We start from the raw sequence: 15740 nt of genomic DNA, 5'->3' as shown, positions 1-15740 counted from the left end.
GCCTCATCACTGTTTTCATTTTACTTATCAATACAATGAATACATATATGATGTATGATAAAGTGACATATCAACAATCATAGATTTCAAGAAAGCATTTGACTCTGTTGATCGAATTAAATTGTGGAAAAAGCTCAGCACGTATGGTATTAGAGGTAAATTACTACGCATTATCCGGGTTATATATTAAAGCATAAAATCTAGTGTTAAATCTGCAGTTATGATGTCAGAATTTTCTTTAAAGTAACGTAGGACTATTACAAGGAGAAGTGTTATATCCCATCCTTTTTTCGTTATATGTGAATGATTTTGAAGTCGAATTTTTAAAACACGATATTGTGCCATTTCATTTAGCGAGAACTAAACTTGTATGTTTTGATGTATGCAGATGATGTGCTCATTTTTGCTGAAAGCGTACATGAGCTTCAAAATATGTTAGATGAGATATATGAATACACAACTGACTGGGATCTTACTGTTAATGCTGATAAAACAAAAATTGTTATTTTTAGGAATGGGGGTAAAATCAAACATACAGAAAAATGGAATCTGAATGGTCATGCAGCCAATTGAAGTTGTTGATAAATTTGTATACCTTGGTGATTTATTTAACTTTAAGGGTAACTATAAGTTTACGCAAAAACAATAAGCCTGTCAAGGTAGAAAAGCAATGTTCTCATTAAAATCAAATGTTAAAAATATGTGCCTTAACACAGAAACACTATTGGTACCTTTTGACATATATGTAGCAAGTATCCTAAATTATGGAGCCATAATGAGCACAAGAGATGTAGAAAAGATACAGTAAGAGTTTATAAAATCTGTTTTAGGTGTGCGAAAAAACATAAATTCTGCCTCGGTGTATTTTGAAACTGGGAGGTTACCTATGAAAATCATTCGATTCTTCAGAATGTTCAAATTTTGGTTTAAAGTGTTGCGTAGTGAAAATTGTATAATTAGAATTTGTTACGATGAAATATATTACAACTGTGATAGAATGAAAAAATGTAGCAAAACTTTGACTATTTTCTCACAATCTTGAAATTGAAACAGGCCGCCATAACAATATACTAAGAGAAAATAGAATATGTAAATTTTGTAAAAATGACATAGAGGACGAATACCACTTTATATTCATTACGAGGAATTTCGACATAGATATATCAAAAGGTATTATTGGCAAAAACCATCTGTTTTCAAATTCAATCGTATAATTATTAAGAGTTCATAATGTACTCGAACTTTGTAACCTAGGGAAATATCTATGTCTTGCACTTAAGTTGCGAGAAAACCTTGTTTAAAAGTCATTCTCCGTTGCTTGCTTGAATTTGTACACCGCCATACAATGTCATTTTTATGTATTTGTGAAATTAATGTAAAAAAAACAACTCTCCTTGCAATGCCAATTAAGAAATAAGATATCATTTTTTAATGTTGTTGGGATATTCAAAATTGATATTTTATTTCTTATATTTATATTTTCTATTTTGATTTGTGTTCTTACCGAGCTTCCATGATTATGTAGCAGATGACCAAAATAACGATCGTAGAAGACAAAATATAGTTCGTTAGAGTTTTATCGAATAAAAAATTAGGAACAATATCAAAGAGAATATAAGATATAGATATTTAGGCTAATTGAAAATGTTAAAAAAAAAAAAAAAAAGGCGAAACATGTGTAAAATGAAGGTAATTTAGAGCGTAAAGTTTTAACTGAAATGACGACAAGAAGAGCGGAGTAAACTACATCCGTGATGTGATTTGGTCGCGATCAGCGATGGAGAAACTGGCGTAGGTCTAGCTTACTAAGCTGAAAACACAATTGTTGAACACAGATTTCGACAGAAATTCAAAGGATCTGAGAGAATTGATGGTGGATATGATGGGTCAAGTTAATGTTAAGCTCTTATAGTCAGATTTTTGGAAAGAAACAACGGCATGTTCATCGTCAGGACTCGCGGCTGTAGCCATGCAGGAGACGATTCGAGCCAGTAGGACAGACAGGGGCGGATCCAGGAATTGTGGTTACGGGGAGCGCCACTTTATAGGCCCCCAGTGGGTGCAGGGCAAAGGCCTGGTGGGGGCCCAGGGGGCGAAGCCCCCGGTAGCTCCTCGATTTTACAGATTTTATAGGGCTTGAAATATGTCTCCTGTTCAAGTAATTTGTACCATTTTCTATCACTTTTAATAAGGTGAAATAGTAAAATGACGCAAATTTTAAGGGGTTTTGGAAAAAATTTATTTCTCCCAATAAAGTAATTCAAGAAATAAAAAGATTTTGTCATTTATTTCTCCGGGAGTGGAAGAAATTATCGCCTCTTTGATCGTTTAGTACATTTTTCTAAACAAGATACCACGATTTACCTTAAATTTGAAAATTTTAGGGGGGCACCGGCTGCGTCCCCCCCCCCCCTCCCTAAATCCGCCACTGACAGATTTAGACAAAGTGCAGGTAGGTTGCGTCTTTTATTTACCTTCAGTATGTGTAAAAGAAAATAGAAACGAACTGACGGAGTTTTTGTTCACTTGAGAGATTTCTGTTGTAGGATTTTAATGAAGACTCGCACCGGTACCCTGATATGAACATATATATACATTTTTCGAGCCTCGAAACCAGCCTCGCTTATGATCATGCCGAGTCATAGCCGTGATGGAAATTGCCAGGAAACAACAGGTTAACTTATCATCATAAAGTAAATAGGCTTATAACTCTGCCTACATGTTTTCGCTTCCAATATCATAGAACTTTATTTTATAAATTCGCCATGCATAAGTTGCAGACGGTATTTAAAACTGTATAAAATGAAACAACAGAACGGTATGTTTAATGTTTCTCTTTTATAAATTGATGAAATTCTTGTTTGTTTACAAAATAAACTCTGTATAAATATCCTGCTGCGTTTGTTTCTGTTATGATGTCATTGCAGTGGCGGATCCAGGGTTTACGAAAAGGTATATGTGATTCAAGTCAAGTAGGCCTAGTAGTAGCCTGGTACCCGAGGCCTTCCGATGTTCAAAGAAGGCCTCAATCGGAACTCCTCGAATGTCTCGCGCACTCGACATAGATCTATGTCGAGTGCGCGAGACATTCGAGGAGTTCCGATTGAGAAGGCCTAAGTTCTTAGTCTGGTCCCCGCCCCCGCCACTCCTTGATCACTCGTTTTGTGATCAAGGAGTGGCGGGGGAGGGGACCAGACTACTAAGTTCTTTGAACATCGGAAGGCCTATTAGCCAAAATACTCAGCCATTTTGGGTGCCAATCTGGAATTTTACTCACACTATTTCTATTATTTAAATTTGTGGCGAGAGGGGGGGGGGGGTGTAAATCCCCCACTGCATTGCATAAGCAAGAAACCAGGTGAAAGTACAGGAACTGACTTTTGAAGCGGTGATTGTATTCATACGCAAGAACAAACTGATCACGTGACCAAATTCATATCACACGAAATTGAACATCGATTTCATTAGTACTGTCATATAAGGAAGTGCATTGGCAAATGTGAATATAAAACCGGCTGTAATCACTAATCACCCATCAAGTAGTTATAGGATCGAGGAAGAAGACACCACCACGAGGATTGAGCTGCGATGGCAAAACTGTTGACAGGTCCAAGAGGAAAGAGCTCTGCTGATCTTGTCAAAAAAATAGTCAAAGCTGGGGTACCTGTAAAACGCGAAAAGAAATCGAAACGAAACACCGAACGAAATGAAACCTACCGAAAAGTGAAAACATTTTTAAAAATGTCATATCACCGATCATTTATAAATTATACATTTCTGAACAAGAGGCCCGTGGGTCACATTGCTCACCAGAGTTACCCTGGCCCATATTTAAATATTTTCCCAATATATATTCGCATGTAAAACTTTGATCCCCTATTGTGGCCCGACTCTACCTCCCGGATGGGGCATGATTTTAACAAACTTGTATCTGCTCTATGTCAGGAGGCTTTCATGTAAGTTTCAACTTTTCTGGCCCTGTGGTTCTTGATGAGAACATTTTCCCTATACATTCACATGTAAAACTTTTATCCCCACAAATCTTACTTTTAAATGTCAAGAATATATATTGTCAAATATTTCAATACATAAACAACGTATATTAACCAGGTTTAGAACCAAAAATCATAAATTATCCATAGAAATGGGAAAGTAGCTATATATAGATCGAAATCAAAGAAAATGTAATATGTGCAGTTCTGATGTTGGAGATGAGATGCATTATATTCTTATTTGCCCTGCTTTAAGGGGGCATGGACACGATTTGAGCAGAAAATTAAAAAAAATTATATTTTGATTTTTAATGTTTAGAATGCTCGAGTCATGTTTTTTGTTTACATAGATTAAATAAACTAGTAAAAGTTTCGTTTTAAGTAGATTTTTTTTTCAATTTATAAGTGAATTCTTAACACAATTAAATATTTTCTAGTGTTTGGCACATCTCATTTTGTTTTAAACACGCTATTTTCTATTAAACAATCTAATTAATGTAAACAAAATCATAGCACGAATTGTAAGTGCTGTAATCTCACTTGTAACTCAACAATTGATATTCAAATTTTGGTTTACCATTAGAAATACTTTAATTAAGCATTGTAAAGAGTAAAAATGGAAAAATAAAATTTGAAAATGTTCAGCTCAAATCGTGTCCATGCCCCTTTAAATGATATTAGGCGACAATATATAACATATCTCATACTAGACCTAATGTTATAGAATTTCATAATCTATTTGCAACCAAAAATGTAAAAATTACATTTAAAATTATGTAAATACATACAATTAATTACCGAGAGAGTAAACCCTCCGGGTTGAATGTATATATAGTCTATTGTTGTACTTATTTATTATCAAGATTGTGATATATATTTATATGAATTACGTGTGCGTGTGTCTAATATTGTTTTTGAATGCTTGTTTAATATGTTCTTTATGTTGTGCTAACAGCGAATGAGAAAAAAATAAAACTTGAAACTTGATACCTATTGTGGCCCCATCCTACCCCCGGGGGCTAGGATTTGAATAAACTTGAATTTGCACTGTCAGGAAGCTTTTATGTAAATGAACACTTTTCTGGCCCAGTGGTTCTTGAGAGGATTTTTAAAGATTTTCCCTATATTTTTGTATGTAAAACTTTGATCCCCTATTGTGTCTCCACCCAACCCCCGGAGGCCGGGATGTTAACAAACTTGAATCTTCACTATGTCAGGAAGCTTTCATGTAAATGTAAACTCCTCTGGCCCAATGGCTCTTGAGAAGATTTTTAAAAGGTTTTCCCTATATATATACATTCGCATGTAAAAGTTTGATCCTCTATTATGTCCCCTTACCCCCACCCCCCACGGTGGGTCATGATTTTAACAAACTTAAATCTGCTCTACCAGGAAGCTTTCATGTAAGTTTCAACTGTTCTGGCCCAGTGGTTCCGAGAAGATTTTCCCTATGTATTCGCATGTAAAACTTTCATCCCCTATTGTGGCCCCACCCTATCTCTGGGGGCCATGATTTTAATAAACTTAAATCTGCTGTATATCAGGAAGTTTTAATATAAGTTTCAACTTTTCTGGCCCGGTGCTTCTTGGGAAAAAGATGTCCCCATATAATTGCATGTAAAACTTTGATCCACTACGTTGTGGCTCAGTGCTTCTTGAGAAGATTTTTAAATGACCCCACTCTATTTTTTTCAAATTTGTGATTATTTCCCTTTTGAATCGGGCTATGACACGCCAAATTCACAAAAATGAGCTAAACATAGTTTCACAGTCGATAAACTAGGTTTATCGACTGTAAACTATAGTTTACGGACCGTAAACTATAGTTAACGATTCGTTAACTATAGTTTTCATCCGTAAAACTATATTCAACGGTTGTAAACTATAGTTTACAAATGCTAATCCAAGTTTATCTGTAACAATAGATTTTGCTGATAAATACAGATTCACATTTGTCAATTGTTAATCCTAGTTTCACAAATTGTGATACTATATTTATCAGATAAACTATGTTTAACATTCGTTAATTATAGTTTTTGATAGTAAACTATAGCTAACTGCCATTTTTACTCATAAACTATATTAAACAAAACTGCATGTGTTTATCACTTTTTTGTGAATTCGGCGCATTAAATGACTATAAACTATATCTTACAAACCGTAAACTATCATTTACATTCGTTAATAATAGTTTAGACTTGTAAACCGTAGTTTACAATCGTGAAACCGTATTTATCAGATAAACTATGTTTTGAATTCGCTAATGATTGTTTTCATTGTTAATTATATTTTACGCTTGTGAAACATAGATTATCTGTTAACTATGGTTTACAGATGTGAAATATAGATTAACGTCGTTAACTATAGTTTACGGTCCGTAAACTATAGTTTACAGCCGATAAACCTAGTTTATCAACTGTACATGTGAAACTATGTTTAGCTAATTTTTGTGAATTTGGTGTGCCATATCGGGCATATGGCCTTCACTTGAACAAACTTGAATCCCCGTCACCAATGGATGATGTGTACCAAGTTTGACTGAAATTGGCCCTGTGGTTCTGGTGAAGATGAAAATGTGAAAAGTTTACAGACAGACGACGGACAACACGGTGATCAGAATAGCTCACTTGAGTTTTCAGCTCAGGTGAGCTAAAAACGGATTCTATGAGAGATTTGTGTTCCATTGAAATAAAAACACACTGAAGTGAAGGCGAGGGGAGGATTACAAGCACCTGTGGTGACAAACTTGAATCCCCTTTACACAAGTATGATCTGCGCCAAGTTTGATTGAAAATTGGCTCATTGGTTGTAGAGATGACGTTTACTAAGACAACAGGTGAGCTAAAATAGAAGTTACCGCGCTCAACGTACTGGCGGGGCGGGAACCAGACTAACGATCGGATGAACCAGTCTAGCAAGTACTTGCCCTCGGAAGGCCTCGTGATACCTCTATCGGAACACTCCAGGTCTATTAATAATGCTGATGTATTCCGATTAAGCTCTATAGCAACTAAAAGCAAGATGGCGACTGCAAACAACAATTAGCGTATTTGTTGCAAAAAAAAATCGGAAATTTCTGTGTAAAGGAAAGGTAAGTTATTATAAGATTTATCCATACGCATATTTGATTTATATTTAAAATATATGTACAGCTACAACATGAGTTATAATAATTTATGGTAAATTAACAACTGCAAAATTGTCTTGGGTTTCACACGCGCGTACACGCGTAGATTACTGAACAATTTTATCTTAGAAATAGAAAAAGATGCCTCTTGGGCCGTTTGGAGAAGTGGTGGGTACCACAGGGACTCTAGGGGCCCTTGGTCCTGACGCAAGTAACTACAAAAGCAAAGTTATAGCTCCCAGAAACCCTAAACTGCTGAAAGATGACGAGGAAGGACACAAGGTAGAACAGATGTTATAAAATTTATTATATCGATACTTTATGGTTCATTTCTATTTTCTTCAAAATTACGAAGTCGTGCCAGATGATACAATGTTTTTGGAGGGGGGGGGGGGGGGGCAAATTGAAATATCTTACAATGGTGTATATTTTAATTGTGTGCTTGTAATTATTGGATGTGATTGGAACACTTGACTCTTGATAATTAACCTTTTAGTCACCAAAACTTATAATTTTTAGTTTGATATTGGACCTTGAATACTTTTATTGTGATTGCATTTATTTCAGATGACACCTAGCAAGTTCCTATTTGATATGCAAATGAATACAGAACAGAAATTAGCGAACACACATATCATGCGGATTCCAAAGAAAATAGAACTTCTGGATATGGCTGACACAAGTCTTCAGAAGGTACATATTATCTTCAAAATAACATTGGTTGTGTATTCCTTTCGTTTTAACAAGACATTCGACTTTTTTCATCATTCAGTTTCATGTTAAACCATGGCATGCAGACCATGCAAGTTTTGAGATACATCAAAGTTACTTCCCATTAGAGAGCTCTTATACACAGTAAGGTGCAAAACAAAATTATTTACATGTGGGTTGGGACAAATGCCCATCACTGCTTGAGTGAGTGTAACAGTAAGCATCTCAAATGCAGTTTCATCTCCAAGATTCAATTGATACCCAAACCAAGTAAGTATAATTGTAAACATAAACATATAATTCTTATGTGATTCTGTTGCTCGTACATACCATATTTACGATATTACTTACAAATCATCATTATTTTTATGCGTGTTGCATTTTGATAAAATAATTTGTTTGATTGTATTTTGTATTTCCTACATTTACATTTATAAACTGAAGCTGCTTTTCATATTTTTATCATCTTCCTCACTGACTCTTAGTGTACTCTGTCCCGCGTAGGCATTCAGAGTAGCACTAAATGCACCTCCTACACAGAAGAGCTCTTATCTCAAAATTTGCGTATTGAAATTGACTCATCCAAACTAATTCAAATTTAACTTTCAATGTCAAGGATAAATAGATCAGAATGGCAATATCTTTCAATACAGTTATAACAACTTTTAGCCAAGTACAACTTATCAAATTTAGCATAAGTTACTTTGTTGCAGCTAATTGTTATATAACTCTAATATAAACCTTTCTTTCAGTTTTCACAAGTAAATATTGATGAGCCGATGTTTCAACCTTTCCCATCAGAAATTTACTTTCAAAACTTTGAGCCTTATGAAGTCTATGAGGTGCCATTAATCCTGAGGAATAACGACAAGGTATGACAACATCAGGTATTTAGGCAAACTCCGGAAATGATTTAACTAATTTAAATCAAAGAAGAACAGTTTTTTACTTGAGAGAAACAAAAGAAATGGCAAGTATATTGAATGGATATATGATCTGAGATGAAAGAATATTGGTAATACTGTACATATTATATTTTGTAAATTTTCATGCTTTCCGTGTTGAATGTTTCAGGTACCAAGACTTGTAAAAGTGACCCAGGCAGACTCACCATACTTTGAGATTATCAGTCCACATGATGTGGGACACAAAGTGGGACCTGGACTCCCTACAACATTCAAACTTCAGTTTAGACCAGAAGAGAAAAAGGTGAGGCCATGAATTATGGATAAATTTAGCAAAGGCTTGAATTTTTAAATGTTATGATTGTGTCTTCAACTGATTCAAATTTCATACATGGATGTTTTAACAGCATAAAATTATACAATATTGAAAGTCATATTTCTGTAGCATCAGAATTCTGTAGCACCAGTTGATTATAAAATTGGGAATTTCAGGATTATAACCATGAACTCGTTTGCATCACCGAGCGTGAAAAATTTATAGTGCCGGTCCGAGCCATTGGGGCCAGGGCCATTCTTGACTTTCCGGACAACATCCACTTCCCGGCAGGCCCTGTCAAAGACACACATTCTAGGACACTTTTGGTCAGAAACATTGGGAACAGTGAGGCCAAATTTACTCTGGCTGCAGAATCGTAAGTCATCTTATATGTGTATTTTCAAAATCTTAATCTAAATTTCCACTGGAAATTTAAGCTTTTGACAAATTCTTGATGGCATATTTTGTTTTTGCAGAGATTGTAGATTATAGCAACACAGACCTGTTATATATAGAAAGAAATGACTTTTTTACAGGCCATTCAGTGTATCCCCAGAGATTGGAACTTTAGCTGAGCAAGACAGTATGCAAGTTACAGTAGAATTCACTCCCCAGAAAGTAGGTGATTACAACTCGGACCTAGTACTGCATTATGATACAGGTATGTTTTAGTACAAAACAAACAACAAACCGTTTTATCCGATTTATGAAACTAATTTACATGTATAAGGCTGTGAGAGAAGTGGTTAAAAATATGTTTCTCTTAGGGGAGGATGTGTTGATTTCCCTGTATGGAGGAGCACAGGATGCCAATGTCCGGTTGGACAAAAACTCCATCAGGATAGAGAACACATACATTTCCATGGCCAATCAGAGAACGGTGACAATCCACAACCGTTCAGACATTATAGCACACTTTAGGTGGACACAATTTGCCACAAAAGAAGAAGAGGACCAACAGAAGTTTTCGTAATTGTCGTCTCATTCATTGTATTTATCTTTCATATACTGAATCAGAAAAGAAATGCCACTTAGAAGATGTGGGAAAAAATTCCAGTAGATAAAAATGTGCCTATTTGTTATAGACTTTTGTAGAATTTAAGCTATGGAACATTGAACTAAACATTGATTTCGTGTATTATTTTGTTACATTGAAATCATATTTTCAACTTCCTAATTTCATGATATAATTTAATTTCTGATATATTAGTAAATGTATATGTGTGTCATTTCTATTGCGGTTCAGTACCGGAGTTCTATATGGTTTTGAAAATATGTTGGAAGTTTAGGAAATATTGAAATTTGGTTAATGAAATAATTCCCATGTTTTCTGTTTGTAAAAAGGTCAACTTATTTTTCTTTCAGCATGACATCGAGACTTTCCTTAGAGGAGAAACAGGACTCAAATAAATTCTTGGAGGAGTGTGTTCAGGATCCCACACTAAGAGACAAATTATCCATTCTTAACAGGACATTCCAAAACAGGAGGAAGGTAGGAGGCTATGATCTATAATGATAACAGAGATCACAGAGAGCTTAGGACGGTGAAATTCAAATGCATCTACAGGATTTTCAACGGCAATAAAGAACTCTCATAATCCTTCTAACCGACGATTTTTTATCTCGTAAAGTTACATCTCGCTGGTCTGAAATTATGAACTTCCTAGTTTCATTATACCCTGCACAATGCAGTGCACCACTTATAACAAAATGTAATATTGATCATAGGCATTCGTAGCCGGGGCAAGATGATAGATATGATGTCACATTCTTTGTTTTGGCATCATAATACAAGCAGTAATTGGGGAGATTGTTTTACACAACAGAAAATACAAACTTTTTTAGCATCCGAAAATAGCAACCGCTCACATCGAATTTCCATTTTCAACTCCTTGGTATGCCCAGTGATAGTTCCCCATTGTTTTAGGGATTAGTTTAGATGAAAATCAACCATGCCACTATACTTACTGTGACAGAGATATTGTAATTATGTCTATGAAAATATTATAACTGTAAGCAAGACAATGCAGGGATTTATCTTGGTTCTTTTTACTATCGGTAAAGGGTGCCTTTTCCCATTTGACAACAAATAAATATTTCCTCTTCCACATGTAAAAATTTCCCTTCAACTGTAAAAACTACACAAAATTGTATAAGATTTTAACAAAATGATTTATTTTCATTTTCTATTATCATCAAAGTCTTAAAATGTAGATAATAACCGTATCAATCGGCATTATTATAATCTGTTTTAAGATGTCTTAATCTGAAGATGCCCTCAACCCCACCCCTTCCCCAGGAAGCTCTTGACTGCATTCTCAAGAATTCCCCTTAAATATGAAATGGGTAGTACCATCTAAAACCTGGATAAAACCCTTATCACATGATCAAATGAATTAATTCTAGGCTTTTGAATGGATCTCAATGTATTGTTACAGAAAAGAAAGAGGGGTGTAGGTCAAAGGTGTAGCAAACTTGAATCTACATTTTACTGTAATAATGAGATTTCTGGGATCAATATACATGTATCTATTTAAGTGAACATTTTAATTTTGACTTCTGTTGAAATAAGAAGCTTGTTGATATGTTTATTACCTGCATGATATGGTTGTATCTTACAGCTGGTTGAGAATGACAAAATGTTGTTCAATGATGACGTCATCCAGATAGAGCCAGTGGAAGGAGATGTCTGGCCAAACTCGAGCTTCGAAGTTAATGTCATCTTCAAACCCCGGGAAGCTGAAACCTGCATGAAAACAGCTTTCTGTGATATCACGGGCCGGGAGAGTAGACTCCCTCTTCGTATCCGTGGCGATGGAATAGGGCCAAATGTGCAGTTTTCATATGAAACTCTAGACCTGGGAAATATTTTCATTGGATCTAAGCATTATTATGAGATCATTCTGATTAACAATGGAGATATCGATGCTATTTATAGTGTAATGCCAACTAAAACTATATTCGGACCATGCTTCAGCTTTAACCCCGCTGAGGGCATTGTGATGCCGGGGGGACACCAAGCTATTCAGATATCATTCTCAAGTCCCTATCTAGGGGATTTCTTAGAGGAGTTTGCATTTCAAGTGGATGGACAGCCACAGCAGCTGAAAGTGTCATTCACGTATGTGTTGTTTTCTCTATTTTTATTTTTTGTTTACACTGCATTCAGAGAAGTTTCTGGTGAATTGCAAGTTCAATTGAATTATTGTATTGTAGTGGATCTGTCATTGGACCAACATTCCAATTTGATGTTCCAAAAATAAAGTTTGGAACAATCTCCTATGGTAAGTAAGCTCCATGAGTTTTTTTAAGGTATATTTTTGCAATCTAATCCTGAACTGTCACTGTTTGGCGCAGATTTTTGTAGTATAATTTGTCTGTTCTAGGTTTCCTGAACACCCAAACCTGTAAGCTTCAGAACACTTCCCTGGTTCCCATGACCTTCCACCTGAGGGTCCCAGGGGACGGAATCACCCCCAGTGTGTGCTGTACAGACGACCTAGACAACAGTTCCATGGAGAATGATTCACCCACCCCTCCATCTGGTGCAGGACCACCCAAGGAGTTTGAGATTGTCCCCAGCACAGGGACCTTGCAACCCCAGAGTGAACAGAAGGTCACCGTGAAGTTGATCTCCAACACAATCAAGAAGTACGAGATGAATTTGGTGGTGGATGTGGAGAAGGTTGGGGAAGAAGTGCTGTCGGTGCCCGTCACTGCAAGGTAATACTGAACTAGAAACGTTTAATTATCAGGCTTTATTAGTGAAATACATTCTTTGATAGAAACCTAGGGTTTAAAATATTATTACTAAAGTCTATTTTAACAAAACAATAATTGGTCATACTGTATAGGCCAATTTAAAGACCATTCAAATTAATGGAGGAAAAACCTGCTGGAGGATTATATATTCCCTATTTCAAAATTGTCAGTGACAGAAAGTTATCCTGCAAAATACTTCTCATATTGCAGATGTGTAGTTCCACCAGTCACAGTTCTTAGTCCAATTCTGGATTATGGCCGATGTTTTTTACGTCATCCATATGAACACTCTGTAAAGCTTCACAATGACTCAGATCTGCCCGCTAAGTATGAACTGTTACCACAGAATATCAATGAGGATACACCTATACTATACAGCAGCCCAAAGTCCAAGGTTTGTTTACTTGAATTTGCTGTTTTGGGGGCATATTATTTAATTCAGGAGAAGCTATTTCAGTCTGTAAATTATTATATTTATGTGTTTACAGGGAATTGTGGAACCCCACTCGTTGTGTGAAGTACCGCTTCTCATTGAGGCTCAGATGCTGGAGGAACAAGACATTGTGGCCTACTTCTCTGTCTTTGGCAGTCCTGATCCTCCTCTGGTAAATCTTCAACAAGTGCCATCAAGTGGAATTGAAATACATTGCATAACTGGTTATTTTAGCAGTTTGGAAAAATTACAATGTGTATTGGATAAGGGAAAAATTTAAAATTGCTTTTTATTCATATTTGTTTTTTTTTATTGTATTTTTTATTATTTATGACCATTTCTTGAAAATGGTCAGAATAGGGAAATTGCTTTTTCCTCCCAAAAATTATCAGTTATATAGTTATTAAGCAGATATTCATGTAAAAAAAACCAACTTTATCTTGAATGACATTCACACTGTAGAGCATGCAGGAATTTACATGTTAGTACATTGTGTACACAAGGATTTATGTAGAAAATTTCTTCTAGATTTGTCTTTAGCAAATATGTGATTATTTTTAACTTTCTGAATTTGTTAAACAGGGGGTACATATTTCCTGCATTGGTGAAGGTCCAGTTGTACATATCACCCCTAATGACTTGGACTGGGGGGTAGTTCCAGTTCTGACCAGTATACCCCAGGTCATCACTCTATCGAATGAGTCCCTCATACCAGCTCGCTTCACTGCCAACATGGCAAGTACAACATGCCTATACAGTAAAACACGCTTATAACGAATCTAGGCTTACTGCGAAGTGATATTTATTCCCCTATGAGAGAGAAAATAATGAATATAATGAAGTTTGATTATAATGAACTGTTTTTCACTGGCCCTGGGAGTTTGCTATAACTGTGTTTTACTGTATTCAAATATTGAATTGAATGCAAACTTTTACAGAAGCTTTTTATTTGTCAAAGTTTTGTGTATACTCCTTTCTCTTATACACTATACTTTACAGTTATTGTTGTTGTATACTTAATATTTTTGCATGTATTCAATTTAGTGTTAGTGACTAAAACTGCTGTGGACTTAGTTTTTGAAGAATTTGTTTTCTAAAAAAATATTTTTGTTAAAAGTAATTCTATTGTAACAGGAAAAAAAAACCCAGATACAGTATAATTGGAAGTAATTGAATTTTTATGAAATTTGCCTGCAGGTGAGACCCCGGTCAGCATTCAGTGTGGACCCCGTGGAGGGGGAAATCCCTGCGGAGAAGTCCCTAGACATTAAGGTGATTGCACACCTAGATGACGCTGTGAGGTTTCAGGACAAACTTCAGTTGAGTTTTCAGGAGAGCCAGGTACGCTACGTTCCTGTGACAGGCTATGGCCAGGGCACCACAATTGTCTCGGACCCACCACTCACCCCCCAACTTAACCTGGGACCCAACTTCAGGTAACTCATAGACCAGTGGTATATTTATTCTGCTGGGGTAAGCTCAATAAGATGTCCTCCACCAGAAATCGCTCTTGTCTTTTTTTCATCTCAGAAATTTGTGCAGACTCTTTCGACATCTCTTCTTTCTGGTGTACTATTAAATGATACATTATCTGGTGTGTTATTAGATGATACATTATCTGGTGTGTTATTAGATGATACATTATGTGGCTTGTTATTAGATGATACATTATCTGGCTTGTTATTAGATGATACATTATCCGGTGTGTTATTAGATGATACATTATCTGGTGTGTTGTTAAAGGATACATTTTCTGGTGTGCTATTAGATGATACATTTTCTGGTGTGTTATTAGATGATACATTATCTGGTGTGTTGTTAGAGGATACATTTTCCGGTGTGTTGTTAAAGGATACATTTTCTGGTGTGCTATTAGAGGATACATTTTCTGGTGTGCTATTAGATGATACATTATCTGGTGTGTTGTTAGAGGATACATTTTCCGGTGTGTTGTTAAAGGATACATTTTCTGGTGTGCTATTAGAGGATACATTTTCTGGTGTGCTATTAGAGGATACATTATCCGGTGTGTTGTTAGATGATACATTATCTGGTGTGTTATTAGAGGATACATTATCTGGTGTGCTATTAGATGATACATTATCTGGTGTGCTATTAGATGATACATTATCTGGTGTGCTATTAGAGGATACATTTTCTGGTGTGTTATTAGAGGATACATTATCTGGTGTGTTGTTAGAGGATACATTTTCTGGTGTGTTATTAAAGGATACATTATCTGGTGTGTTATTAGAGGATAGATTTTCTGGTGTGTTATTAGAGGATACATTTTGATAATCTGTGTCCTGTTGATGATTTCAGTAACCGTCCTCTAAAGAAGTCTTTCAAACTGACCAACAAAGGGAGACGACACCAACAGCTGGTCTGGAGTATGGATGGCTTTGGTCCTGTGGGAAAAGCACGGAAAGATCTCGCTGCTTACAACCCACTGGACATGAAGTACAAGGTGCTGTTTATTCACATTATTATTTCA

At 35.8% G+C, this 15740-nt stretch overlaps 1 protein-coding gene across 1 annotated transcript in view; it reads left to right on the top strand.

Moving 5' to 3' along the window:
- Positions 1–6946: 6946 nt before the first annotated feature.
- The window catches only part of LOC125658106 (hydrocephalus-inducing protein homolog), a 52526-nt gene continuing 43732 nt past the window's right edge, over positions 6947–15740 (top strand). Inside the window, 17 exon segments of the mRNA XM_048889241.2 lie at positions 6947–7083; positions 7249–7401; positions 7687–7812; positions 8583–8702; positions 8905–9039; positions 9228–9427; positions 9588–9712; positions 9819–10020; positions 10417–10543; positions 11673–12172; positions 12268–12335; positions 12438–12774; positions 13024–13207; positions 13302–13418; positions 13829–13981; positions 14444–14682; positions 15569–15713. Coding sequence (XP_048745198.2) covers positions 7261–7401; positions 7687–7812; positions 8583–8702; positions 8905–9039; positions 9228–9427; positions 9588–9712; positions 9819–10020; positions 10417–10543; positions 11673–12172; positions 12268–12335; positions 12438–12774; positions 13024–13207; positions 13302–13418; positions 13829–13981; positions 14444–14682; positions 15569–15713 — 2919 coding nt within the window. The 5' untranslated portion in view covers positions 6947–7083; positions 7249–7260.

The sequence above is a fragment of the Ostrea edulis genome, chromosome 1, assembly GCF_947568905.1.
Source record: "Ostrea edulis chromosome 1, xbOstEdul1.1, whole genome shotgun sequence".
Classification (NCBI taxonomy): domain Eukaryota; kingdom Metazoa; phylum Mollusca; class Bivalvia; order Ostreida; family Ostreidae; genus Ostrea; species Ostrea edulis.
The sequence above is the reverse complement of the archived record's forward strand: the minus strand, read 5'-3'. Positions and strand labels throughout refer to the sequence as shown.